The sequence below is a fragment of the Syngnathus typhle genome, linkage group LG22 (assembly GCF_033458585.1).
Source record: "Syngnathus typhle isolate RoL2023-S1 ecotype Sweden linkage group LG22, RoL_Styp_1.0, whole genome shotgun sequence".
In the NCBI taxonomy this organism is placed as follows: Eukaryota; Metazoa; Chordata; class Actinopteri; order Syngnathiformes; family Syngnathidae; genus Syngnathus; species Syngnathus typhle.
Window position 1 is genome coordinate 6,239,423 of NC_083759.1, and position 27,187 is coordinate 6,266,609.

The following is a 27,187-nucleotide window of genomic DNA, read 5'->3' on the forward strand; positions in this document are numbered from 1 at the left end:
TCCCATGTTCCACTGTCATTTATTGGTACACATACTATAAAACAGTATTAAAGGAGCCGAGTAACAACCGCGTCATCGTCGCTATAAGTTCAACAGTACAATAGAAATACAAAAAGAAAAAAAAGACCAGAGAGAACACACACACACAGTATGGTTGGTTGGCGAGCTACAGTTAAAAAAAAAAGGAGCAAAAATAAATTTTGCTTCTGGACCGACAACATAAGTGCAAAAAATAGAAGAAGAAAAAAGCCTCTAACAAACAATTTAACTAGACATCATATCTAATATATATATATAATATATATGTTCATTTATTTATATATATGTATATAGAGATCTCCATATAAATAATTCTTGAATTTGGCATTGACCCTCACTCAAATAAATTAAAACAATCTGAACAGACACCGAGTGGCACATTTGCGACGCAAAGGAATAAAAGCACTTTCTTTTTTCACGCCCTAGTCAATACTCGAGGGGCGGCCTCTGCTCAGACGAATTAGACGCAAAACAGAAATTAAAGCGAGAGGAAAGAATGACGTCATCCTGATGATGTCAGAAAGCTGCTGCTGTGAGCATAGACTAGCAATTTGGTGGTGATTTTATTTTGCAGATTTCTTTTTTCCATCACTGCTTGAGTATTGAATCACGTTAGGGGTGAGCAAACTTTAGTCCTTTAGAGACACCTTAGATTTTAAAAATGGCTGGGTGTTGTTAGCTCATGTGTAGATAATGTTTTTTTTAAATAAAGAAAAATTAAAATGTGAATGGAAATATTTTGTATTCTATCTATGTATATAAAAATGACTTTAAAATATTCAATTAAGAAGTTGTTTAATGTGGTGAATAAATAAAATTGAATAATAACTCTAAATAAATACATTAATATTAACTGCGTTGGAGGGGCAGCTATGTGAACGCCACAAAAGTCTTGATAATCAAATCTGAATGTTTAAATAAAAGAACAGACTTTGCCCACCCCTAGTTTACCTGCTAAAACCAGTTCGGGTGATTTTAAAGAGGGGGGGGTCAATAAAACATATTAAAATGTAAACATTTCAGACAACACAATAGCTTTTTTTTGGGGGCAGTAAAATATTACTACTTTTTTTTTAACGCTTCCATACAATTGGATGGAATAATATTCATCACTATCCTTTTTTTGGCTACACAATTGTATGGAAGTGGTTAATGAAAATATCAGAATCAATTTACTTTGGGAGCATCACTGATGGTGCAAAACACCCTGATGAGTTTTCATCGCATCACTAATGTGGGCATTTTGTTTCCCCACAATACTACTTCAACAACATTTTAGAAAACACCTTTGCGTTAGAAATCAAGTGTGATTGTACAAACAGTGCTACATTCCAATCATGTCACATACAAACAAAGTGTTTATGTGCACAGTTCCAAAGCTAAATGGTGTTTGTAAGGGGGGGGGGAGGGGCTACATTGTGTCTGTTTGTGTGGGGGCGCTGAGTTTTGGCGTCTGTGTGTGTGTGCGCGCGTGTCAGACGCTCACACCACCGTGGGAGGTCTGAACTCCATCCCCTCCTCCAACTTGGCCATCTGCTGCATGTCCTTTGCCTTTAAACATAAATACATACACAGCGTTAAGAAACATACACGGAAGGCACATGCACAATCAATAAACATATGGTGTGCATAAAAAGTCTACACACACCCTTTCAAATGTTTTTGTGATATAAAAACAATGAGACCATTATAAATTCACGTTCAATGGGAGTCAGCACACTTGATGAATTGCAAATCAAGTCGAGATGTTCGAGTAGTTTGTTTGTTTTGGTTGCGCAACGTGACTCTTTATGATGTCATCGTACAACTTGACAAGTATTTATTGCATTTAAAAGCATAAAAACAGGAAGGGTATAACTCCCCAAAAGAGTGTCATGGTGGTAAAACCGTGAAGGAGGTGCCTACCTTTTTGTTTGTTTGCATGGTGTGATGCCAAAAGCTGTGCCAGGAGAAGCAAATGATATTAAAGACAACTCCCCCCAAAAAAAGAACATACGTGTATACACACAGGGATGGATGGAGATGAACAAGCAATCTTTGTCAAAGTGTACCTAATGAAAAATAAAAATGGGACTTATATATATATATATTCTGTTGTACCTGCTCATTGAACTTGTCCAGTTTCTCCACTTGCTCTTTCTGGTTCTTCTCCAGCTGCTCCATTTCCTTCTGGTGCTTCATGGCCAACTAACACAAACACGCAAACGTCACGTCTTCCCCCCCAGTCTACTCGCGCAGGTTTTATTTATTTGTGTACGTACCCTCTTCCTCTCATCCATGAACTTTTTGGTGTTGCTGCTGTTCAGCTCTCGCACTCTCCTGCGTGTCACAAACAAAATGGCGTCTGTATGTAAATACTGTACGTTAAAAAGTGTGTGCGTGTGTGTGTGTGTTGTTGCACCTTTCCCTCTCTGCCTTGTTTTTGATGCTCTTGTCCTGGCTGATGGCTTTGCTGTTCTCCATGGACATCTTGGCCTGGTTGGCTCGCATCTCTTTGCTCTGCCTGCCATCAAAACAAACGTGGAAATGAGAACTACGGAAACCCGGAAGAGACAAGTTTAAAAGTGTGTCTAACCGCTCGTGTATGAGTTTGAGCTGGCCGGTCTGCTGCTCCTGCATGCTACTCAGCAGCTTCTTGAGGTGTTGGCACTGCTGCGTGACGTGGGCGTCCTTCATCGCCTGCTCTTCGCTGCTGTGGCCGCTGATCAGCTCCGACCATTCCTTGGTGTGCTGCGCCGTTGTGTCCTTCACCTAGCGCCCACGCACGCACACATACAAACGCACGTCAGGACTCCCGACGACGAGACCACGAGTGACGCTGAATGTCGCGCACCTTAGCTTTGTGATCGTTGACCAGCGTTTGGATCTTGTCTTCGGTTTCTTTCTTCAAATCTTGGCAGTTGTTTTCCCTGATGGGCAATACGTAAACTCAGCGGACAATTCATTAGGTACAGGCGTGTCACGAGTTACCCTCGTTTCTTGATGGCTTTCTCCAGCAGTTTCTCCAGCGTGCTCTTTTCCTTGTCGTGCGCCGACAACATCTTGTCCACCTGCGTGCCGTGCGATTTCTGCATCGCATTTTGATCCTGCCAAGGCAATTCAAAATAAATAAATAAATAAATTTACATTCGGATGCAATGTAATGAAAGCATCACTGACCTTCAAGTGCTTCTTCTTTAATGCGCTCAACTCCTTTTGTTGCTTTTTTAGGAGCTTAATGTACGTCTGCAGTGGGAGAGATGCACGTTACATCACAGAGTCTTTTATTTTACAGAAATGACTTTTTGAAAAAGATGGTACCTTCATTTGCTTTAAGTCTTCAATGCTGACATTGGGTACCAGTGTGTTATCTGCTTTCTTGGTCTCTGCCGTGTTGTTCTGGGCGGCGTTGGAGGTATGAGCAACGTCCGAGCTGCTCTGAGGCATCACGCTGGCCTTCACCGTATCCCCTCGGCCTTTTCCCTTCTTGTCGTTCTTGGAGCTTCCGCTCGGGACGTCGGCGATGTCGTTCTGAGACGCAACGGTCAGTTTTCATGACAGTGATTTGTTTATGTTTGGTTATGTTTGTGAAGGTACCGTGTCAATGCCGAGGGCTTTCATCTGATCGGCTCTTTTCTCCGCGATGGTCAGAAATTTCTTCGGGTCGGACAGAGCGTCCACGATCGCTGCAAAGTATCATTCATGTCCGCTTGGTTAAAATATAAATCACTTAAAAACAATCAATATAAAAAATAAAAAAAAAATGAATAAAATAAATAAAACACATTTTTACCATTCTAGAAACTATTCTCAAAAACTAGCCAATGGCTAGATTAGAATTGTTTTTTAAACCCTCCCCTTTACATTATAAATCCAATGTGGAGTCCTTGGCAGAAGTATAAAAAGAAAAGCAATCAGGAAACAATCAAAAATAAAATGCTTCTAGCATCAGAGCACACCCAGCAGGAGGAGGCGCTAACGAGTGCGGTCATTCTCCCTGCGCCAACCCTTTGGCTTGCTTTAATGACAGCTGCAAATGTCTTCTCATTTGCATGTTTAAAGCACATCATTACCGGGAAACCAACCAGCGGCAAAGAGGAAGGAAGTCAAAGAAAATGAAAACAAAGTTCCCTTGAAATGAACCTGGAAAGCGTTTGGGGACGTTTGTTTTGCTCACCCCCAAAGCCGTCGGGCACGTAAGTTTTGAGGATGATCTGGCAGAAGATGGTGGGCAGCGAGAGGGGTTTGTTGCCCTCGTTCCGCAGCGAGATGTGACGGTAGCCGGCCTGCAGGCCGTCCAGCGGCAGGATACGCTGGCCGATCAGCTTGTTGTTGTCGTCGTACACGGCCAGGCGCAGCACCGCCAGATCCGGCAGGATCACCTGCGGCAAAAAAGAACCACACAAACAATTTTTACCAAAATGATGCTTTACAATATGGCTAGCGACAAGGCCATCGCCATGACAACGCATGCTGTACATGTATAAAGGTTACATCTGCAGAATGTTTATGGGTATGAAGAGCCAAGTGGTAAGTGAACAAAGAGAAGAGAATGATTAATCCCTGGCGAAGAGATAAGAGAATCCCGAGGTGAGATGAATGAAGCTACGCAAAGCGAGGTGTGGTGAGGCCCCGCCCCGCCTCCTCGCTTGTGAGTCATCCGGTGAGTCTTGCTTGTTGCGCACGCATGCCAGCTGAGCTTTTCAAGGTGTTTGCCGGTTCCCGCCGGCTGCGTGTGCACATGTGACAAAAGGGATCTCGCCGGCAGCCTGTGATGCCCCTCACTGATAGTGTGTGTGTGTGTGTTGCATGGCGCTGAGATTGATGGTGTGTGTTAAAGGGAGCTGGAGTCACAGTCACGGCTGAGAGACTTCTCATTGTGCTGAGAGCAGCACTATTGCGCACACAGCAACCTGCAAGCGCGCATTTTATTTAATATGATTTAATTACACCTACATTTAAATGCATTGCATGTTTTGCTTGAAAATAAATACAAAAAAAAAAAACACTAATATGACTCACCTTTCTAAATACGAAGGGTTCCTCATTGTAGGCGGGGTTGAGTCCGTTGTTCATCACCATGCGCGTGCGGAACTCTTTGCGGATGGTGTCGGTCGGCAGGCCGTACATGTCCACCTCCACGTACGTGCCGATCTTCTTGTCCGACAGAAACTGGCCGGAGAACACCTGCAAGCGCAGAGGAAGTGATGGTAAACAAGGCTGGATCAGCGTTTATGAGGTCGGAACGTTCGGTATCTAACCTGCACACTGCATGTGGCGGCGATGACGCCGTCCACCGGCGTCTCCGAGAAGGGATCAAATGTTCGGTCGGACCGCCGCATGAAATCGGGCTTCAGCAGGTACCTTATGTGCGCAATAATGGAAAATGTCAATGAATTGATTTCTTTCACTTTCAGGTGATGTTTTCCCATTTGAACATAATGGCCCCACGACCTCCTTGTATATTACACACATTACGTTTCCCGCATTAGCAGTGGCGAGGGAGGGGGAGGCGGTTGGGAGGAGGACAAGACAGATGACTTCTCCGAAAACCACTTACAGGCCCCGGGGAGCGCCAGGCGGCGGCTCCGGTCACCAACGGCAACCGCTAATGAGATGTGACAAGCTTTAAGTGATGAGAGAGAGGAAGGAGATGCTCTCACCCGCAGCATCCGTTGTACTCAAACTTTCCCTGATTCAGCTGCATGGACAAATCTGAGGAGGAGGGAAAACAGAGAAAAAAATCTAAAGCGTTGCAAAGGCTTAAAAGGCGCTCATCTTCTCGTGCCAGCGCCTCTGGCCTCGCACATGCTCGGTTTGCGGGAGGCGCCATATGTCGAACGGCCCTCTAGCCTCGGGCGGCGGGGCAACAGCTGCTTTACAACAGGCTCGCGCCCACGTTTGAGGCGGGCAGTCAAGTGCGGTGTGGTAAAATCCGTCCATTTCCGATGGCGCTTTACTCCTGAATTGGTCGGTGCTCAATTGAAAGGCATTATTTTGTATTGCTTGAAAATACATGTATATTTAGAATCTGTGTGTGTGTGAGAGGTTGACGGCGGCCCCGCATGGCGTGATGCGGTACCTGGGGTCTGGAAGTTGAGCGAGACCATCTGGCAGCCGGCGTTCCAGAAGATCTGAGGCATGTAATTACTGGAGTCCACTCGGCCCCCTTTGGGGTAGATACGGCTCATCTGACGCTTGTTGTAGCTGCGCTCGGGCTCAGGAACATTCCGACAAAGACCCAGCACGCGCGTGTGTGTGTGTGCACCGCAGGACTATTTTTAGTGTGAACAGCTCGGGTCAAGAAGTCCCTGTGGAGGGAGAGTGTGTGCGGTCGCATGTGAGGCCAAGCGACAGCGTTTACATTTTAGCCAAAAGCGATTCCAATCCAGAACCCAAAGGATACTTGACAAACTCGATGGCGTTGGTCTTCAAGTAGCCGAGGCCCACAGACTCGTTGAAAGACGACATGTTGTGGTGGATGTTTTTGTCTAAAGAGGAAAAAGAATAATAATATTAGGAAGATGCACATGATCTATTTCAAGAGATTAACGTGAGCTCACCCTCGGCCACATCAAAACTCTGGAACTTGACGGGCTGGGCGTAGTTGACCATAGCGGAGAGGTACGGGTGGATGTTGGTGGTGGCGCCCACGTAGGTGTACTGCGCGATCAGAGCTTCCTCCAAGTCCTCAGAACCCTCCTGATTGAAGACACAAACTGGATCAGGCCCGGTCGGGATGTGGCTGGTGTCATAAATAGACCTTTTTGTTGTTGTCAGGGTCGGACGCCTCCGAGATATCTGTGGCGTCGGCTGCTTCCGTAGCTTCGGATACTTCCGTGGTCTCGTCGTCGGGCACCTGCGACCCGAGGCGACGATTTGAAGCGACATCACGGCTGAGTAAAAGTGGGTCAATCTCACCTTTTTGATACTGTTGCTGCGCTCCTCCACTTTCTTGGTGCTCAGAGCGTTAGCTTGAGAGTCACTGTTGGCCTCTTTGTCACTTGGCGCCTCCGAAAGGCTGCTGGGCGCCTCCGAGGTCACGTCCTTATCTTCGGGCTCCTTTTCTCCTGGGGATCATGATGTAATTTTCAGATGAGGGCGGCGTAATGACATCACGGGTTGTGGTGGGATGCTCGATCTCACCGTTCTCCGCTTCGTCCTCGTTCTCCTCTCCCATGATGATGGCCGTGGTGTTGGTCTCTCCTGCCTCCATGTGCTTCTTGAAGGCCTCCAGTTGCTCTGTATGACGCATTAAAACACACATTCAACCACAAGATGACTCAAGAACGAAGATTCCGTTTACAAGGGGTCAACTTACTCTGCTCCACTTCCGGTTTCAAGCGCTTGTTTTTGATGAGGATTTTTCGTTTGAGATCATTTGGCGAGGGTAAGGGGCGACCGGACTCGATCTGCAAAAAGGAACGTTCATATGTTGGAATTGGAGCGAGTCGCCAAAGTGGTTCTGGAGGGCGGAGAGGTTACCGGAAAGTTATCCAGCGGCTGCTTCTGGAGAAATTCGCCAAAAATCTCCTCGCAATACTTGGCCATTTTGTACTGTTGTGGTTTACTGGACACACAGAAGCAAATAAGTTACAGCTCACATTTTTCCATTCTTTTTAACATTACAGTCTTATTCTAAAAGGGATAAAACACAACATCCTCACAATTGTGCAAATACCTGCAGTGGTTCTCAAAGGATAAAATAACAGGAAACTCTGTGGTGACGAAGGCCGTGTCCTTGATGGCTTGGATTACATCCTGTAGGCAGTCACGGCAAATGTACTACCACATTCGTCCACAAGAGGGCGCCCAAGCATCACGTAAAAGTGCTTACCTTGAACAGGATGTCAGTGCACATGGCCTTGCCATGAGTGATGATGGGCTCCTGGTCCTCTCCTTTGCCATCCCAGCAGTCCAGCTCCACGCACCTGACACACACAATCAGCATCTGCATCCCAAAAGTGTGAACATGCGTCTTGAATAACTACCTGCATCCTGAGAGCAGGGCCTGGCGATACATCTCCACCGACGACTTGCCGCCAAACTGCCGACCCGTCAGGTAGGAGTTGTGGGACGAGCTAATGAAGTAGTGGGCCAGCGGCTGGTCCATGTCCTGGTAAAGCTCCAGGCGGTCCAGGAACACCGGTGCATTCTCGTCCGACATCAGGTAGCGGCAGAAACCATCGCTGGACATGAGCCCTGGAGGTTAGATTGAAAATGTATACATTATTATTACATTGAATACACATTTGGGTAAAAGAATGCCCACATACTCGAGTTTCAGATAATAATAATAATGTGCTCTATAAACTGTTTACAGATGTAATAGCACATTTGTCCACACGAAGGCGCACATGCACCATGTAAAAATTCTTATCTTGAACGGGATATCAGTGCAATTTAAAATTTATTTGGTAATATTTCTCAAATTTCTCCCCACATAGCACTGCTGGACTGTTAAATAGGTCATCTCAAAATATATATATAAATATATATAAACTGTGCGGCCGAACCGATTGATGGCAGCAGGGACCCGCATAACGCTTCCTGTTTCATTTCTCCTCCTCACTCACCTTTCTTCTTAAGCCCTTCATCTCGTTCGTATTTCTCGATGATCTGTGTGGTTCTTTTGGGATCATAAAACGGGAAGAGGATCTCATTGAGACGGGGGTCCCGCTGATTCTGGGGAACAAGTGCCAATAACAAAATCAAACAATGACCAACATACAGATGTTTGTCTTTTTAAAAAACAATAAAGTAAAATAAAATAAAATAAAGAATTGTGCATCTGACAACACACGGGGATGATGATGATTCATAAGTGACACCAAATCACAAATAGGTGCTGTCTAGTATCAAGTGCGCTGGTCACAGAACCACAACACAGGCAGCGGAAGCAACAGGACGGAAACCTCTACCCTCCCGTTGCCGTGGCAACATCCATCAGACACCAACGAGGCTGAGGAAGGAGGGAAAGATGGTTGATGAGGAAGAGGGGCGTACAGGGGGACAGAATGAGGGACGGCATGCAGAGGAAGTTGCCCCCGGAAGTAAAAAAGTATCCTTAATGAAGATGTTGAGGGTAGTGAAGGCAAGGCAAGGCAAGGCAAGGCAAACACACACACGCACGCACGCACGCACGCACGCACACACACAGACAGACAGACAGAGCAAAGTTAACGAAAAATAAAGAGCTTACTTCATTGAGAAAGCTGACTAACTGGTCTACTGTTAAATAATCACTTTTGCTTCCATTGCTGCAAAGGAATCCATTAGAAAAGAGAAAAGAACAAATGTTAAGCCTCTGGAAATAGTCAGTCAGCCGTTCCTGCAGCAGGCAGTCAGTTCACATTATTAGAAACAACAAGCTGGCTTTATTCTCTTTTGCGTCCCCGGTGAAAATGTCATTAGGTAGAAGATCGTTAATGCCGGAGAACTGGAGAAGCGGGTTAGATGCTCTTTTCGTTAGTGCAGCGGGCGCAGCGACAATGTTTGCCACCATTATTTACAAAAGGATGCGGCGCTAGTGGATAACGTCACAGTGAATCTTGTTAGGCGGAGCTAATGCGAATCCAATGCAACGCGAGGCCATTACTTCGTTTGGTTGTTATTCATTTGGAAGGTTGGAAAAAAAGTGCACAAAAGGGGGAGATGGATTCTTACATCTTCTTGAAGAGGTCCTCTAAGTCCGTGCGAGGGCAGATCTTCTGCGTGAGCGCGTAGAAAATGTCGAAGGTGAAGACCGACGGTTCGATCTCGTCATTCTGCGGGCGAAATGAAAAATATTTTCCCGAGCGAGGAGAGCCGCGTGTCGCCAGACGAGAGAGCCCACCTTGCCGCTTGGAAGGCCCAAATCCTTCAGGGCTTGAAAGATGCCCTTCTCAGTCTTGCCTGATGCAAACGTCCGTGTAATCCTTGAGATGGGAGGAGAAAAAGAGTTAGTGGCATAAATAGGAGTTGTGGTGCCAATTGGCTCTTACCCTCTCACGGGAATCTTGCCATTGACATTAGTCAGGACGCACATTTTCATCCAGCTGCGAGAAGGACACCAAAGAAATTAGACAGACGCAGGCGTAAACGACCTGCTGTGGCGGCTTGGCACTCACTGCTTTTTTAAGCAAGTCATGGGACACACGTTGTTGGCCTTGAAGTTGTGAATCACCGACCTCAACCCCTCCGTCCATTTCTGTGCGCAAAACAGCAGCGAGCAGCATGACGGACATGAAGATAAAGCCATTAAGCGGGATAACACGGGCTCCAGTGTGTGTGTGTGTGTTCATGTAAATAACTCTATTACGTCCTGAGGTCTGCTACTGACGGCCATGTGCACGCTGGAAGGTGCTGATAGTGTCTTGGTGAGTGTGCGCATGTGTGTGTGTGAGCAAACCTGTGGGCAAAAATCGTGTGTGTGTGTGTGTGTTAATGAATAAATAGCACCCCATGGTGGCAAACACGACAGAGTGCCAAGCATCCTTGATAAAAACACAAACGGCCTCTATTGAGGCTTTTTCCAAAGACACCCTCTGTGTATATTTCGGTCACTGGACAGTCTTGAAAGAAGAAGTTTAATTCAGCTTTTTAAAGCACTTCATTCCAGTGGATTTTTATCTTTGCATGACTGGAGAGCTATAAGTAGCATACATGAGCTTTGACTAACAGCTAATAAAAGCCAGCACGAGTGAGCTAAATTGAAAGACGCTATCTGTCAGCACGACAAACATGCGGCTATTTGGAATCGCTTTCACACGCAAACGATTATTTCCCTCACCCTGGCCATGTCCGGGTTCTCCGCCACCATGAACATGAAGCTGAGGTTGACCAGGTCGGCGCCGCTGCAGATGCAGATGATGCAGCCCTCCAGGTCCGCCTCCGTCTTGCCCGCGGCCTCGAACGACGACAAGATCTTCGGGTCCTGGCGTGGAAACGAAGACCATTTTGAGTGTAAGAGAAGGAGTCGCTTCCTTTTTTTTTTTTTAATCATCTTGGGAGATTGCAATTATTATTAATTATTTTAAAAGTGGAAAAAAGTTTCATCCATACGACAGAAGTAAAGGAAAAAAAAATCAGTTTTTTACATGATAAATTGACAAAACATTAGAGATGGATGTCTATTTTGGCATCATATTTATGCAAGAGGAACAAAGTGTCTTTTCGGCGTCAGCCTTTGACCCGAACTCCTTAACCCAGAACACCAAACGAGCAGCTCCGCACACAAAAGAATGACATCGGCGTTTGGCTTTTTCATCAGTGGGAGGAACGCTTCGGTAGCTCGTTTTTTTATTTTCCCCTCACCTTGGGGACGGCGCCGACGCGGATGCTGTTGATGAGGGAGCACTCCAGTGCCTGGCCCTCCTGCGACGAAAATGAGGAAGCGGGAAGGAAAGGTAGTGAGAATTGGAAAGACACGTAAATAAGATCACATTAACCCCATTACAGCAAAATAACACTCTTATCAAGGCGAGGACGAACTTCATTTGTGTACCTTTCCTTCACTTTTCCAGCTGATGAAGAAGCCATACTCATCCACCTTCACCTGGCAATTGGGCTCAAAGATGTACGGGTCCTGAGGAGAAGCAAAAGTCAAGAAAATGAATAAAATATATCCCCAAATCTTAGACATGTTAAAATACAAAGTACAAAAAGTTGTGCAGTTTAAAATTAAATGACTCTAACCCCCCCAAGGAGTTTCATCGTAAAAATAAAGCGACCTTAACGTTCATGTATTACACCGGGATTCTGCTTCTTCATTTTATGTAACCTCTCAAAAAGACCAACAGAACTGTGTGACAGACGCGTTAAAAGCCCGAGCGACTTAAAAAAAAAAAGGCCTACTGTTAAAAGCCAACCTGTCACACTGTGTGACAAGCTCGCTTCCCCAAAAGGATGTCTTTTACAGCACGGCCTTCTCTCGCATTTTTATTGATCTGACTCAAAACATGATAATTTTTTTTTTTTTTTTGTGCTCGTCATTTTGCGGCAGTTCCAGAAACATCCGTCAACGACCGGAGACGGAAGCGCTGCATGCAGGCAGGTTGTGAGTGGCTGTGGAAAGCCTTTTGACTGATGACCGAGGACACATGTGACCTTCCCGCCTGTCCATTTATCAGCGGCGGGACGGAAACCTGACTCAAAAATCAATGTGGAGTGTGAAGTTTGTTTTGAAACGAAAACAAATCCCCCTTGTAAGACTAGAGAAGAACAGCACTTTTGTCATCAGTTTGAAGCGTGTGGGTGGAGTTAAACTATTTTTTTAATATGGTCTCTAAATGGCATATTTTTCTCTTGTGGATGTCTCTGAAATATAAGCACAAACAAAAACCTGTCTGGACCATCAGTCACTCAGCAGGCCGTGTTTTTCGTAAGGGGAGGGGTGAGAAAAATCCATGCTGTTTAGCATATTTGCTCGAGTGTGCGCGTGGGGGTGGAATTGGCGGACGCCGTTTAAAATCGACGTCGCCTACGGGCTTTCTAGTTTCCGAGCAGCAGAAGATTGTTAATTCACGTATAAAAATCGAAAATGAATGAATGTGCTGTTTTGAACTTTCCTGCAGAAAATCTCAAGTGCTAATTGTTACAGGTTTGCCGATGAATTTCTATGCATGAGTGACATCACAAGTTGTCTTTGCTCCTGAAGTCCCATGACTTCAATATTTGCTTAGCACAAATCTTATTTGGAAAAGGAGTTTCCAATAACAGACACATAGATAACAAAAAAAACCTCACTAATATTTATGGTGAGCAAATACAAAAGTTGTGAAAGTTGAAATATGACCACTGACTGGAGGATCTGCGAGTTGGAGCACAGCGCCGTTGTGGGAGCGGTCAAAGTGATCGTGGCCAATACATTTTTTTTTTTTTTAATATATATTTTTAGATGTCTCATTCATAGAACGAATAAGTCCACTTTAGTTGTACCTCATCAAATCTGTCAAAGGGGGCGCCATGTTGCATGAACTCGGGCACATGCTTCTGCCAATTGAACTCGTACGACTTTGTCATGGCTCCTCACAGACCTGCGACAAAGGGAACCACACAATGAGTCAATCGCACAGAAAACAAAGTTGCCAAAGGGCACAGAAAGATCATTTCGCTTTTTTTTTTTTTTTTTTGATAGACTGGAGCAGGCTTCAAGGGATGAGGGGAGCTAAGGCTAATGATCCAGCCTGCCGTTGAGTAATGACATGAACAAAAGAAACCTTTTATCGCTCCGTAAGAAGAGGATGAGGATTGATTCAGGAGCTGTCTTGTGCGCACACACGTTGCACGTGCGCAGCCATGCGCCGCCTCGGGGAGCAGGGTGGTAGGGGAGGGGGCGCGCCCGCCAGCAAAGCGTTATCTTGTCGATGACACCAACCCAAATATAGTCTCCGCCTTACGTCATTCTCAAATATGCCAGACAAGCACGTGACACGCTATCTGTAGGCCTGCCATGACACCTGCGTGGAACTGTTTCATAATAAGAACCGGTTGATGTCAAACTCTTGACTGGATTTAAAAGAAATATATTCCTTAACTCAAATTGTGTTCATTTTTTGGACCTCATTTACAGTATCTGTCCAACCAAAACCACCAATCACACAGTTTGACTTCAGTCTTGCACTTCTCGTTTGTTTTCAATCCCTCGCTTTTATCGTTAAAAAAAAAAAGTTCTCCTTGACACATTGGCCTTCTGCACCGCTTCTCCACTTTGAAGACTTCTAACGATGTGTCTGCCTAACCTTGTTACTGCCCTTTTTCCCTCGCCGGCCTGACGCAATCTCGCACCTCTTGCTGTGAAATGCGGTGGGATTAACAGCCCGGAACATTTACTGACTCGACTTGTGCCGCGTATATCTTTATTTCATGACTTTATTTCAAAATGGAGACACTCTCGCGGGCTCCTGTGGTCAACCATGAAAAATCATTCGGTGATACCAACTTCGTGGTGGGCAGAGATGTTTCATGGTAAAAACCAACAAACTCGCTTGTGGGGATAGATAATGACTCGCTCGCTCGGGAGAGAATGAGGCAAGCGGCTGTATGTGACAGAGTGGAGAGAGGCCATTAGGGGGACGTCTGCTCTTGATGTGGGCAATACACATCAGTGCCGACATCCACAAAGGCCACGAGAAGCTCTCGCCAAGAGCAGATGAAGCACGTTTTTAGATATTAACATACGGTGGCGACTGTTTACGTTCAAACGATTTTTTGGATATTTTGCTTGTTTTGCATCACAGCTCGAGATCGTCGCACGCGTTGATGGCAAAGTACATCCAAATCAACCCGGCGTTCGACCATCTGTGGCATCCTACTAGGAGACCGGGATCGCAGATGGACACAGAATGTCGGGGGGAATGAAAACATAGATGCTCACTTCCTGAATAATGACCAAGAGGGGGCAGGGCGCCAAAATAAAATGTTTTGGAAATTCGTTTTTGAAGACCCTGTGAAAACAGAAAGAAAAAAAAAAAAAAAACTTCTCATAAGGTTTTTTTTTTTAAATTCCAGAAGGATTTGCTCCTCTGCCAAACATACATTTCCAGCATCAGGATAAACACGGCTCCAAAATTCAGTCAATTTGCGAGGATGGGAAAGCCCTCAAAAATTATGATGTAAGCAGAGAACAGGAAATCCAGTTACGCTTTAGCTAGGGAAAGTCAGCATTCCACAATTGAACAGATGGTCTCTCCCCCATCCAGAATTCAAAGGAATAACATCTGATTAAATCAGACTAACTATCCCAAATCAGATTGCCGATAGATCCTAATTGAACCTAATTGGGTTGTGCCGCCTTGTCGGAGGCAAGGCGAGCGCGTTAGGTAATATTTTCTCAGCGATCCCGTAGCGTGCACGTGAGGCACCGAGGTGGGAGCGAGCAAGGTCCGAGCACCCCCTGACTGTCCAACCCCCTGACAAGGAGATAATTACAACAGATAGAGAACACCCAGCGGTCCCACACCTCATAAAGTAAAATGAGGCTATATCCGGCAGGCGGTGCAAAGGTTGACTGAGGACGCCTTCAATTCACATCAGGTTTTTGTTCCAGGGCAAGTGCCGTTAATACAAACTTTTATATTTTTAAAATATATTTCCAAAATAGTTTTTAACTATTTTAATGATATTTTATTATTCTATTTATCTGGCTGCTGTATATCTTAAATCAACGCCAGAGGGAAGCAATTTTCTTCATTCAATAGTCACATCCTTGAGTTGCCTCGAGCCATCTTCTCCTTTTGAATACAGATACCTTCATTAAAGAAGCAAGCAGAGATGAATGAGCTTTGCTCAAACCATAACAAAATAAACAAAAGAGTCGCAATCTAAGATCGCTGCCCAAAATAAAAAGACCACGTCAGCAAGATGAGTGACAATTCACATGAATTGCTTTTCCAGCAGAGTTCATGTTTGGCTTGACTCCACAGCACGTATCGCCCACACGGCTTCTATATTTGCGTAGGAGAAAATGTCTTTAATCCAATAAGAGATTTTACGACTGCAACATAACCCTGTGTTCTCTGAGCAAACGGCAACTACGACAGCAGAATCAATGCCTGAGTCTGTCAACAGAAAAACCCGGACAAGGATGGAGATCCTCCTCTTTTTCTTACAAGGCTACCATGTGAAAGCACATTTGAAAAAAACTTACATTTATGTCACAATATATGTTTAGATTTTTAAAACAGGTCAGATTAGGTTAACCCATAGGTTAAAAGCTCCTATTTGAGTAACTTAAAGTAGAAAAGATCTTCTTGCTTTCATAAAAGCCTGCAATCCACATTTGTGTAAATCAAACCTTTTTTAACGACTTTAAAAAAAAAAAGCACCCGAGCGAGGCCTCGCTTGTTTCTTTTCGCCTTTTATAGTTCACCGTCACTCATCGGTCCACCGATGACATCATTTGGTGTTAGAGAGCCGCATTGTGTGCACTGATGAGCTCCAATATTGCCTCAAATATGAATCTTAGCTTTATTTACAGACAGCCGTGGGGCCGATATCAAGTATTAATTCCCTGCTGGAAGATGTAAATTAGTTGGTGAAACAAATCAATAAACACACAAGGATAGACATGGCCAAACCAGCTCTCTCTATATATAGTCATTACTATCCGCACGCTGCCAAATTGAGTTATACAAAGAATTTAACACATGGCTTAATGGACGGAGCAACCCCCTAATAAATGATGGCCTGAGGCTTTTACTGAATAGAGTATATGAGAATCAATGTGTGTGTGTGTCAGTCTGTCGCTGTGTGTGTGCTGTGCTGAAGGCAATAACAGCAGTGAACAAGCTATGAGGAGGTGGGAGGGGACTGACAAGGTTGAAAGGGGGTTAAATAAGGTCTATCCTCGGGTTATTTGGGAGATTGTTGAATAAATGGCAGGGTCGGTTCCATTACAATCGCCACTAGATTGTATGCTGTATGAAGAACAAAACATGGAGGGGAACGCAAGGGAATAGGAAAAATAAGGTCAAAATCCTCCCAAAGTGGACATTTGGATCCAAGCGGTTTGCTGTGCTAGTGAACACACACACACGCAGATGGCCTAATATTTGAACAATAATCTTTCCCGCTGGCATGTGAGGACACAACAATCTAAATCGACAGGCTTAAATCTAATCTGAGCACAGAAACATCCGCGTCCGACTTGGAGGTGGCAAAGGTAGCACGGGGGAGGACAACTTGCCAACGGCTGAATTCTTCGGACGCAAGACGTTAGGTAACTGGCCTTCGAGTGAAAACATTGCATTATGTCCAAATGACTGCGTTACATCACATGCTGTCCACTGTGGTGAGCTACTGTGTGTGTATTTCTGATGGTCTCGGTGATAGCAGATTAGGAGGTCAAAGGTTCAGTTTGCCCCGCTACACATAACTTGAGGAAGGATCTTCTGCAGAACGTTTGCCCAAACATGGGCAGAAATATTCAACATACACACTTATGGAAACCCCTTTCTCAAAAAAACACACACAAAGCCTGAAGGTAAGCAGAGCTGCACAAACATTTTCCATATTATGAAAATTTAAATACGATCCGTCCCGCTGAAGATATCAAGAGAGGAAGTGGGAAGATGAGTTGGACAAAAATAAGAGATTTCTCTCATTGCCCAAATAAGTCTGCATTAATAGAGAATGTGTGCACCCCTGGTGAGCTACTGGTGAGGCTGCCAGGAGCTGAAGAGCCCAGGAAAATAGAACATGTCCATATAGAGCGGAGCTGGAGGAGAAGCGGCTCAGAGGTCCGGGGGGTTACATGCTTCCCCAGAACGGGAGCTTTGCTTTGGGGCTCGACCTACTGCAAGAGGTCCCGAGGCCAACAGGAAGGACTTTGGTTCAGGGCAGCGAGATTGAAAAGATGGGTCTCAAACCTGCGGCCCCGGGGGGAATTTACGGCCCGCCGCATGATATTTTGCGCCCGCCGTTTTAAAAGTTTAATGTTAGTGGAGCCGTCGCCATAGTTTAGGCTCATGACAACTTTCGGCATGTAATTCTGAAGTGCGAGGAAACATTATCCTCTCACCCAGTCTCACTCTGAGGGAGAGCAAAGGGTTCCGGGAAGACTCATCAACACTTTGTTTAACTAACCAAGACTGGATCTTGAACACAGACGCTTGACACAAAAAAAAAACCTCGCTTGCAAATCAAAACACTACAGGAGTAACTACACAGGGCGTAAATTAAATTGTCCCTTCCCCCTCTGGGGATATAAATAAAGGAGGCCCTTGAGCATGAAAGAGACGATACATTGTAACAAGTGTTTCCCAGGCAGAGACCAAGAAGAGCAGAAGGAGGAAAACCTGCCTGACAAACAAACACTCCACAGATGTTGCTCATCGCTGACACAACTGGTCGCCATAGTAACCCAACAGGCCAGTCACGGCCTTCGGTTGGTCCGCTCGCAGCGGTGACATCACGCCGGTGTACACACACATAAAGACACACTCTAAACTCAATAACAAGTACACAGACAAACATTCCAGCCTGTGATCTGGACCCCAGTGAGTATTTATACTGACGGGACGGGAGGAACTCGCAAGGCCACCCGGCCCGGATGCTCCCTTGGGCCTTGACACAAATTGCTTGACCCATCATTAGACACTTAGTTATGTTTCCATCCCCACCCGTGGAGTAAACATTTCTCTTGTTTGCACCGCTTAGTGAAAGTCGTCTATTTGAATGATTGCCTTTAACTGCCCCTGTTAAAAAGAAAGAAAGAAGGTCCATCGAGCATCAGAATTCAATTCGCAAACGGTGGACACGCTCGCAATTCTCTTCCTCCTTCCACTGGCCCCGTGCCCCGATTCACTCATCTTATAACAAATCACAGACAACTTTGGTGTCCGACAGACAGTCGGAACTTATAAAACTGTAATACAGTACATCTTTTCTCCTCTTGTAATTGAATAAAAACTAATAAAAATAGGGATGTACTTACCGAGCAGAATGGGGACGCAAAATGAGGGGAGGGTTGGGGGGTAAACGGCAAAAAGGACAGTCACTGGACCTCTCTGAAATCAGAAAGAAAAAAAAAAGGGGGTCATGGAGACAGTGAGAAGAAAATTAAATCTTACTTGAGTGTAATCACGCTGCTGACCTTATTATTCAGTCTCATGGTGTACACTTACAGTAATATTGAGGGTGCCTTGAGGGGGTTGCACACACACACACACACACACACACAATGTACAATGTCGGCTACTGTTTTCTACGTTCGGCCTATTCCCCCAAAAAATCGTACATTTAAAGATTTCAAGACGAAGACGTCCATTCTGAAGAAGAGATAAAATGCTAAAGGATTCCACGTCTTTTCCCGAGCGGGACAGGAAGTGCTTGTGGTCGTGCGGTTGCTTGGTACAAAGATTAACGGATAAGTGCAGGCAGCACAGGGCACATCAGCACAAGTCAAAGACTGCGTTACGAGACCATCCCCATTTACAAATGACGTTATTTATGGAATGTCCTGTCCGTTCCCACATTTCATTTAAATAGCATTTGTCAGGAAAATACAACACAGGCTCAAATGTCGATTCTGTCGAAAGCACTCCGGCGAGAACATATAGATCCATATTGCATAAGGATCACATTATTGAGAAAGGACGCCACGTGAGCAATTACCATTAAGGCAGAGGATGTGCGACGGACGTGAGGATTGAAGAGGTGTAAACAGAAGCAGAGTGTCATTTAACCAATGACAATGCCGCAGGAGATTAAAACAACAGGGGGGGGGGACGCACACACAAACACACAAACGCATTGAGGCGCACACACCACATATCCCACAGGTATCATGAGATGGGACACAGCGAGGGAAGTGACATTTTCTTCATGTTACCTGGAATAGGCTATTCTAAATATAACACAGCAACAGCCATGTTTGGATGCAAATAATAACACAGAACGTGGACCGCTGAGGTCCTGGAGACAAACAACCCAACCAACGGAAATGGTGGTTTGGGGAAATTCTGTGAAGCGGCAAAAGGTCTGAATCAAAGACATCTCAGCTACAGTCCGTTAGCTTTGAAATTGGGATGATCTGAGCCGAAGAACAATCGATACGTTTGGTGAGGAGACTCGGGAAAAACATTCTGTCCCGGACTCTCAGGCTGCCCCGAACACGTGGTGGAAGCTATTTCTCAGCCGTCTTCCTGTTTTATATGAGTCCTCGGAGACGTAAAAAAAACGCCGGCACTCTGGAGAGCAAATCTGCAGGTTTTTGTCACACAGCTGAGTCCCCACTGGGGACGGACGGAGACTTTTTTTTTGCCGCAGCTTTAGGGGACAGTTTATCTTGCTGATAAATCAATTAAACAGAAGAGCACTTGAAAGAAGGATGAAGAGCTTTTTGCTGGAGAGCTTTAATGGACAAAAGCTCTTCAGGGTCCGTATAGGACCGAGATCGGTTGTAAAACCTTATTTAATCGTAGCAGGCAACAGTTTTAGTAACCTTTCAAAGTTCTTGACTGTCATGTAAAGGTAAACAGAGGTCGTTGGAAGGATTTGGCGACTAGCTGGAGATGTTACGAGTCAAAGTCTCACTCGACAGAATCCAAGCTAAATCAAACCAAGTCGATTGAAGATAAAAATTTATTTTGAGGTTCGGGAATGAATCTTGCACTTAGTGAGTCAGCAAAAGAACACAGGCAACACCACTTCCTGCTCCTTGAAAAGGATGACGGAGTTTCCTTGGTTAGTACAAAATGAAGTCTGCTTTGCGCTCAACACGTTCTTTCTTACTCACTCACCAAAATGCGGCATAATTAATGATTAAAGCAGAGATTCGGGCCACGGTTTTACGTAATAAGACTCATTACCGGATGGATGAGTCATTGATGAATAGAAATGTGCTAAAATGACCTTCATATTTTTTAACCACTTTACTCTGTGGACAAAAGGATTGGGTGATGTTTCCATTCCAAAACAGCGACTGTATGTTTTTTTTAATAGAATAGAATAACAATTTAATAATATAATCATAACATTTGTTTAAGACTGACATTTCAGGAAACAATGTTAAAATGTTGCTTAGAAATAGGCTGTGTTAAAAAGAAAAAATATTTAAAAAAAATCAAACATGATTGCAAGCACTTTCCCACGTGTTCACGCTTTGTTATGACAGCCTGTTAAGAATGGATTTATACGCCTGTCTAAGATGTTTGTTTAAATGGCACCGATGAGAAGTGGATGACGCCAAATTTCTGGCACTGGCTTCAGAAATGCATTTGCCCCCGCTTTATAATCCTCAAATGCGGTCCTGGCGTTTTGGTTTTACGAGCAATAAAGTTCAAAGGACGGCGTGGAGAATTTAGGTCATAAATTAGGCTCAATAATTTACGCTGGCAAAAATGCAAGTCGATAGGTATCAACACGCCGTGCCCTACATAGCGGTGGCTAAATGTTACATAATTACTCTGACTTACTATGTTGTAACATTTGCTCCGTGTACACACGTAGCGGGGCGCCGGGAAGATGAGGGAGCAACATTCCCACCGCTTGTCAAGTCATCCACGAGTCATGTGTCCGAGCGGCTAATTTTCATGGCGGTGTATTCTGCTCAATTTGACGCTCAAACAGTGCTCGGCAACGATAACAAATTCACTCGGGTGACAACCTCCCTCAAGGCAAAAGAAATAGTAAGCCTTTGAATGTAGTCAGCATTTGCAAGTCATTTTAATTTTATTTTCCATTATGGAAATGTCATCCAAATTTTTTTTTTTCCATTATGGGAGAATATCATACATTTTTAGCTTGATAAAAAAAACACATTTTAAAATATCATCACTAAATATATTATTTCTATTGTTTTTATTTTATTATTTCAATTTTTTTTTTCTAAAGAACACTGTTTGAGACAAGCTTACATTTAGATATTTAAAATGTTTGAAAAACTTGCTATAAATACAGGAAAAATAATGTGCACCCTTGCTATTTTTTTGCTGACTTCAATTGGAGAGCATTTAGCGGGGCGGCTGTGTGTAATAATAGCAATCCAGCAGAGGACGGGACGCCGTCGAGTATTGCGGCGTTCTGGAGCGAAGGTCGGCAGTTTAATTGGAAGAGCAAATTTCGTTCACGTGTATCCCCACCGTGGACGACGCCATAGGGGAAGATGGTGTGCGTACATGTGTGTGTGCACGCACTAGCTTCTATTAATCATAATAATGATGAACATTTACGTGAGATACGAGAGGCGTAAAACACCTGAACGCTAATCAGCCTCCGCCTGCCGCCGTCCCTCTCACTACACATGATGACATCATTAATACACATTACATAATACGTCGAGAACTTTGTATGGAGAGCAATCGCTTGCTCGTTTCATTACGCCATCTATCTGGGGAGCTTCACAGCAACGGCAACCTGTTTTGCCGTGACTGATGTGTTGTCATCAAAAAGGGTCATGGAGGAATCAAAGCCGAGCCTAAAATGGTGGCTCCAAACCAAAATGGCAGACTGCCTGTGTGTGTTTGGGGCAAGGCTTCTTAAAAAATGACTTTCCTAACATTCAGCAAAGTGAGACTCCAACCCGATTTATTTGAGTTATGTGGTTGATACCAAGTCATCGATTTTCATTGCTCTGCTTCAAACCAAACTACTATTTGTGTCTTTTCGGACATGGCTCAGAAGGATTTTTTGGTGGATTTGTTCAAGGCACCACAATATTAGAAACACTCCCAGGATGGCATGTTTGGAAGGGACCTCAGAATAACAATGACAAAGCTGTTACAAGATGAAAGGCCTAATAAACGCAAAAGGAAAAAAAAAAAAAATCACCGCTCGTAAAAAGAGGAAATAAAAAACATCAACTCACCAGTTCTGCATCAATTACAATCAGCGGGAAAGGCTCATGTCTCGGCCAGCCTGCAGAGACAAAAAAGGACATACGGTAAGAAGGGGAGAGATTTTCATCAATCACGCCGTCGGGACTTATTTGGCTGCTTTACAGTCGGAAGCTCGCTAGGGAGGAGGCCGCTGGGTTTCTCCCGCCCGGGAAAACACCGCACAAATCATGTCTACCAGCAAAGTCACACACCTGTCTTATCAGACCGAATCGGCCATGATGAAACCCCGTCACGGATGCGGAGGTGAGGAAAGTATGGAAGTGACCGGATGGAAGCGGAATATTTTAATGTGAATAATAATTCATTTCTCTCTGTTGATTTTTTAAAATTATTCTGTCGGTTTGAGGCAGTGGAATTAAAACGGAAGTGCGTGACAGCAACATGGTGTCATCTTTGAGAGGATAATGTGACATAAAAAAAAAAATTCTGGAAAATGCTACAGGTAGAGTTGGAGCTGTTTATAAGGCAAATAAACCCAGCGGCTTGCCTGCAGGTTATTACACTGAACAAATAAGGAGCACTTAATCTACCGGGTGCATGCGATCAAACACTTGTCACACTGAGCAACAGACATGTTGCTGCTGACGTTTGCTACTGCTAATTTAAGAAAGGAATAGAATTTATTACAAGTGAAAGGCAGACTAATTTATGAAGACGTCATTGATGCTGAAATTGTTGATGTTACTCTAATATCAATCAAATCACAATAATATTCCTTAGTTTACCATTACAACAGAGCTTCAGGAAATTAACACCAGGTTGCAAGTCTTCAAAAAAAAAATATATATATATATATATATACATGCATGGCATACACAATTGCGCTTATTGCCTCCATGATGCTGGAGGAGAGACCTTGAGCAATGACACCTTGCATGCAGCACTATTATTTGGGACGGACACGCGCACGCACACGCAGATAGCATCTCCAATAAACAACCTGCTAGAAACACACACCCTACACTCACTCCAGCAGCCTTTGCACGGCTGGCACAGGCTTTGTCATTGCCCGGCTGCAGTCAGCCTCTGTCCCGCTTCCCAGCTAGCAGCGCCTGCACCCTCCAGCACCACCAGCAACCTTGCACCCCCCCCCCCCCCCCAACCCCACTGTGGAAACATCGATAGTCTCATCTCTTTTGCATTTAATGCACACCACGGGCACACACATAAAAACACATTTGGCATGTTTTTACCTGCTAACGTTTTCACGCTCGTGGCACGCTAGCGAGTTAGCCACGAGCTAACAACTGTCTCCAGCTGTGTGAGGGATAAATGTGACGCGAGCTATCAAATGGGAGTTTTTATTATTATTATTTCTAATAAAAAACGAACGCTGTGATGCAAGCGTAAAAGCAGCGTTCAACCCGGCAGTGTTGCGAGATTATTACGAGATTTACAGGCTTTTTTAATTTATATCTTTTTTTTTTTTTTTTTTTAATCCGCAAGAAGAGGAGCGCAGAGTACCGAGAGGAGTCCAGCAAGCAGTCCGGTGCGGCTCGTTCCCTCGCCGGCTGCCTCCTCTTGGTCTCCCTGAAGAGGCTGGTCCCGGTGCTCGTGGAGACTGAGCGGCGACCAACAAGCTGCTCTTCTTTTTTGTTATGTTTGTGAGCGAGAGAGAGAGAAAGAGAAAAGGGAGAGAGCGAGTGAATGGGTGCGCGGAGAGTGAGTCATCCAGCCCAAGCACATCCAGCTCCTCCCTGCCTGTCTAACAGCTGACTAGCCGAGCCGCCGTGCATTGATGGGGGCAAACACCGAAGCGCCACCCCCTCATCCCAACGCGACTCCCCTCTCCTCCCACAGTAGGCTTGCCCATGTCAACAAAGGAATAACCAATTAGTAACGATGTGCCTGGGAGAAAATGGTGGAGCGCTGATCACTGAATCTAGGAAAAATAGCCACAACAAATGTGTGCTTGTGATCTGCTAAAATGAGCAGTGTCAGAAATTGTAGCCTTTGTTTTCTTTAAGAGTTACTTTGCAGCATCCCGGGGAATGAATGTAGAATGAAATCTTAGGACAAAGAAAAATGTGGCGCCAAGTGTCAGAAAGCTTGTTTATGTTCTGGGGCTGCTATGCTACATCCAGCATGAATGATGACTTGTCAACAGTAATGTTCTAGTTTGGAGTGTTAAAAACCCTAGCTGCTTGAAAAAGCAGGAGAATGCAGGCCAAGAGGCACGTACACGCGAAGCAAAGTTTCGAAGAATCCGCGAGCTTGAAAACAAGACGTGCGTCCTGTCTTGAAACAACAAATTTGTAAGGAATTGCGGGGGGAAAAAAAGAAAAAAATCAATACCTAACGATCGTAACCTTTCTCGGTACTGACGTTTTACACGTGGACAACAATGAGTCACTCCATCTGCAGGTAGGCCATCTTACGATACCCCAAACTACCAAAATGAACACACATGGCTGCTACCAAGACATCAGAACACAAATAGTGCAGCAACACATGTACGCAGACAATCTAATGTAGCATTTATTCTTTATCATCTTGGAAAATGTTGCAAAATGCAATGAAAGCTAGGCCACGTTAAGGTTGCGCACAAGCGGCTAGGCAAAAATCCACCTTTAAATAAAACATCGCAGACTATTGGCATAGCAAACACGAGTCAGGACAATGTCTGCAGGTTGTTAGGCTGAGCAAATAACACACAGCAGTCACGTAACAGGTTTAAAGACACATCACGCCTAGAAAGACATGCACTCGCTTGTCACATCGATGTTCTTTTTGACATTGAGTTATGTGCCTCCAAATTATTGGCTGCCAAAGTTTTTCAAGGCTACACAAAGTTTTGTTGTTATGAAGCAAAATAGCAAAGCACCACGAAAAGCATCAACATACTTTTCAATATACTAACAGACCACAAAATCAGGCACCATTTATTAAGCCACAATAAGAAATGCAGCAAGCACAAATATAACAATGCTCAGTGCGTGTGGAGAACAAAGCGCATGTATGTCGAGTATGCAATGCATCATGCATATGTAATGGATTGCGTGTGAATGTTTTCTCCTACCTTAGAAGCAGCGGCGTGTTGGAGGGCCTTATTAGCATCCACTCCAAGGACACCTCGTTGCCATCCTCATCCGCCCACTGCGTTTACGTAACGTGCTGAATCTTGCTGAAACTGGTCACGCCGGTCGTTAGGGGCGACCTGGCAAGGAGGTGGGGGTGGGGGGGTCGGGGGGCTTGTCTCATTGGTTACCATGCCAAACATACAAAACTTCAACCTCCAGTTCCTACTTCTCAACTCCTTCAAAAGTAGCAAACATTTTAATACTCACACTGCAGGTGAGTTTCTTCACGTTGGGTAAGAAGAGCTCAATTTTCTGTGAAAATCCCACTCTTCATATTTATCATCACAAAGAAAAATCCAAAGAAAAAGTCCACTCCAGGAGGTAATCCTATGGCCGCTCACTGAGCCGAAAGCAGCGAACAATCCATCAAGGCGTCCAGCGCTTGCTTGGCTGCCATTCACGTTCCTCTTGGGACTTCTTTGAAAATTGTTGTTGCCAAGGAGATGAGAGGAAGTGGGTCGTTATGGGTTTCCCCTTCACTCCACGCACACACGGAGACCCCCCCCCCCCACCTCAGTAGTGCAGTACGCATAATGTAGACACTGTCAAAAGTGTACCTATTAGGGGTGTAACGATTCATCGATACACATCGATTAATCGATATAATGCTCTACGATTTATTGGCATCGATGCTAAACGTAAACATCGATTTATATCGCCGTGTTTGACCTTGGACATTAGACGCGACTTTATTTTGAAATCCAGTTCATTGTTGCTTGCTTCCTCTTTCCGGGAGCAGTGCGCGGCAGCGTTGTGTTGTGAGCAGAGCAGGCACGTGAAAGGGGAGTCGACAACTAGTACGCGGCTCCTGGGCTGGTGCTATGTGTTAGGGTTTGCAGTGTGGTTCTTGCAAAATAAGTTAGAGTGAGCAGCACCCTAACACTATGGCTAGTGTTCAAAAAGATGAGGAAATTCCCTCCCCTTTAGGCTTCAAGTCATTCTTTGGAAGCACTTTGGATTCCAAAGAAAAGATGACTCAACAAGACACGTGCAGTTTGTAAATCCTGCCATGCGGTGATCAAATATTCAGGGAGCACAAATCTCGCCGCAAGAAAAAACACGACATCAAAATTCAGTGTTAAAGTAAGCACTTTGTATACTACAATACTCTTGTAATTTCCTAAATAAAGAGTTTGGAGTACCCTGTTGATTTTGCGTATGAATTGTTATAAATCAGGATATTGTTCTATATTTTTTATTAAAAAAAAAAAAAAAAATCGATCGTACGTAGAGCACTATATCGTGATATATCGTGAATGAATCGCAGCAGGCTTTAAGATATCGGCAAATATCGTATCGTAGTTCTTTGTATCGATATGATATCGTATCGTGACAAAACCCGCGATTTACACCCCTAGTACCTATGCAACCTTTGTACAAATCATCATGGCGACTATTACGACTATATATGCATGATAGGTGCCTTTTTGTAAATTAAATAAATAAATTACTGTAAGATATTTTTGTAAGCTATTACATGAAATTTGAATTAAAACAAGTACATTTTAAGGTCAAATTAACATGTAATAAAATGGAAAATAATTGATACAAAACAATACTAAAAGTATAAAATATTTTTAAGGTGATTATTTTAAAAATGTATTTAAATGAGCATGTCTTTTAAAACAGAGATGGAAAGAGAGAGGGGGAAAAGAGAAATACACACACACACACACCGTCTGATGGCTGAAAATATGAAAAAATGATGATGATGAAGCTCAAACCAAAAATCAAATATAAATGAATGGTAATAAAATGGTTAAAAATAAA

At 44.3% G+C, this 27,187-nt stretch overlaps 1 protein-coding gene across 2 annotated transcripts; it reads right to left on the reverse strand.

Moving 5' to 3' along the window:
• LOC133146358 (1-phosphatidylinositol 4,5-bisphosphate phosphodiesterase beta-4-like) lies at window positions 1-27,063 on the reverse strand. Of its 2 annotated transcripts, XM_061270028.1 has the most exons (41): window positions 25,625-27,063; window positions 25,357-25,494; window positions 23,802-23,925; window positions 22,307-22,356; window positions 18,434-18,506; window positions 12,937-13,034; window positions 11,504-11,584; window positions 11,314-11,373; window positions 10,790-10,933; window positions 10,128-10,207; window positions 10,002-10,055; window positions 9,854-9,935; window positions 9,685-9,785; window positions 9,221-9,278; window positions 8,595-8,703; window positions 8,010-8,220; window positions 7,856-7,949; window positions 7,700-7,779; window positions 7,504-7,588; window positions 7,340-7,430; window positions 7,165-7,260; window positions 6,940-7,088; window positions 6,782-6,877; window positions 6,582-6,720; window positions 6,425-6,509; window positions 6,101-6,225; window positions 5,682-5,733; window positions 5,280-5,382; window positions 5,041-5,205; window positions 4,196-4,400; window positions 3,616-3,704; window positions 3,340-3,549; window positions 3,199-3,264; window positions 3,010-3,125; window positions 2,873-2,948; window positions 2,615-2,790; window positions 2,441-2,542; window positions 2,301-2,358; window positions 2,140-2,226; window positions 1,945-1,978; window positions 1-1,590 (listed from the first exon to the last, which is right to left on the reverse strand). In XM_061270028.1, the coding sequence occupies exons 6-41, from the start codon at window positions 13,018-13,020 to the stop codon at window positions 1,514-1,516; spliced, it is 3,720 nt and encodes a 1,239-aa protein (XP_061126012.1). In that variant the 5' UTR covers window positions 13,021-13,034; window positions 18,434-18,506; window positions 22,307-22,356; window positions 23,802-23,925; window positions 25,357-25,494; window positions 25,625-27,063; the 3' UTR covers window positions 1-1,513. The 2 variants fall into 2 exon arrangements, with proteins under 2 accessions (XP_061126012.1, XP_061126013.1); XM_061270029.1 differs by lacking the exons at window positions 25,357-25,494; window positions 25,625-27,063 and having other exon boundaries at window positions 23,802-24,035.
• Window positions 27,064-27,187: the final 124 nt, after the last annotated feature.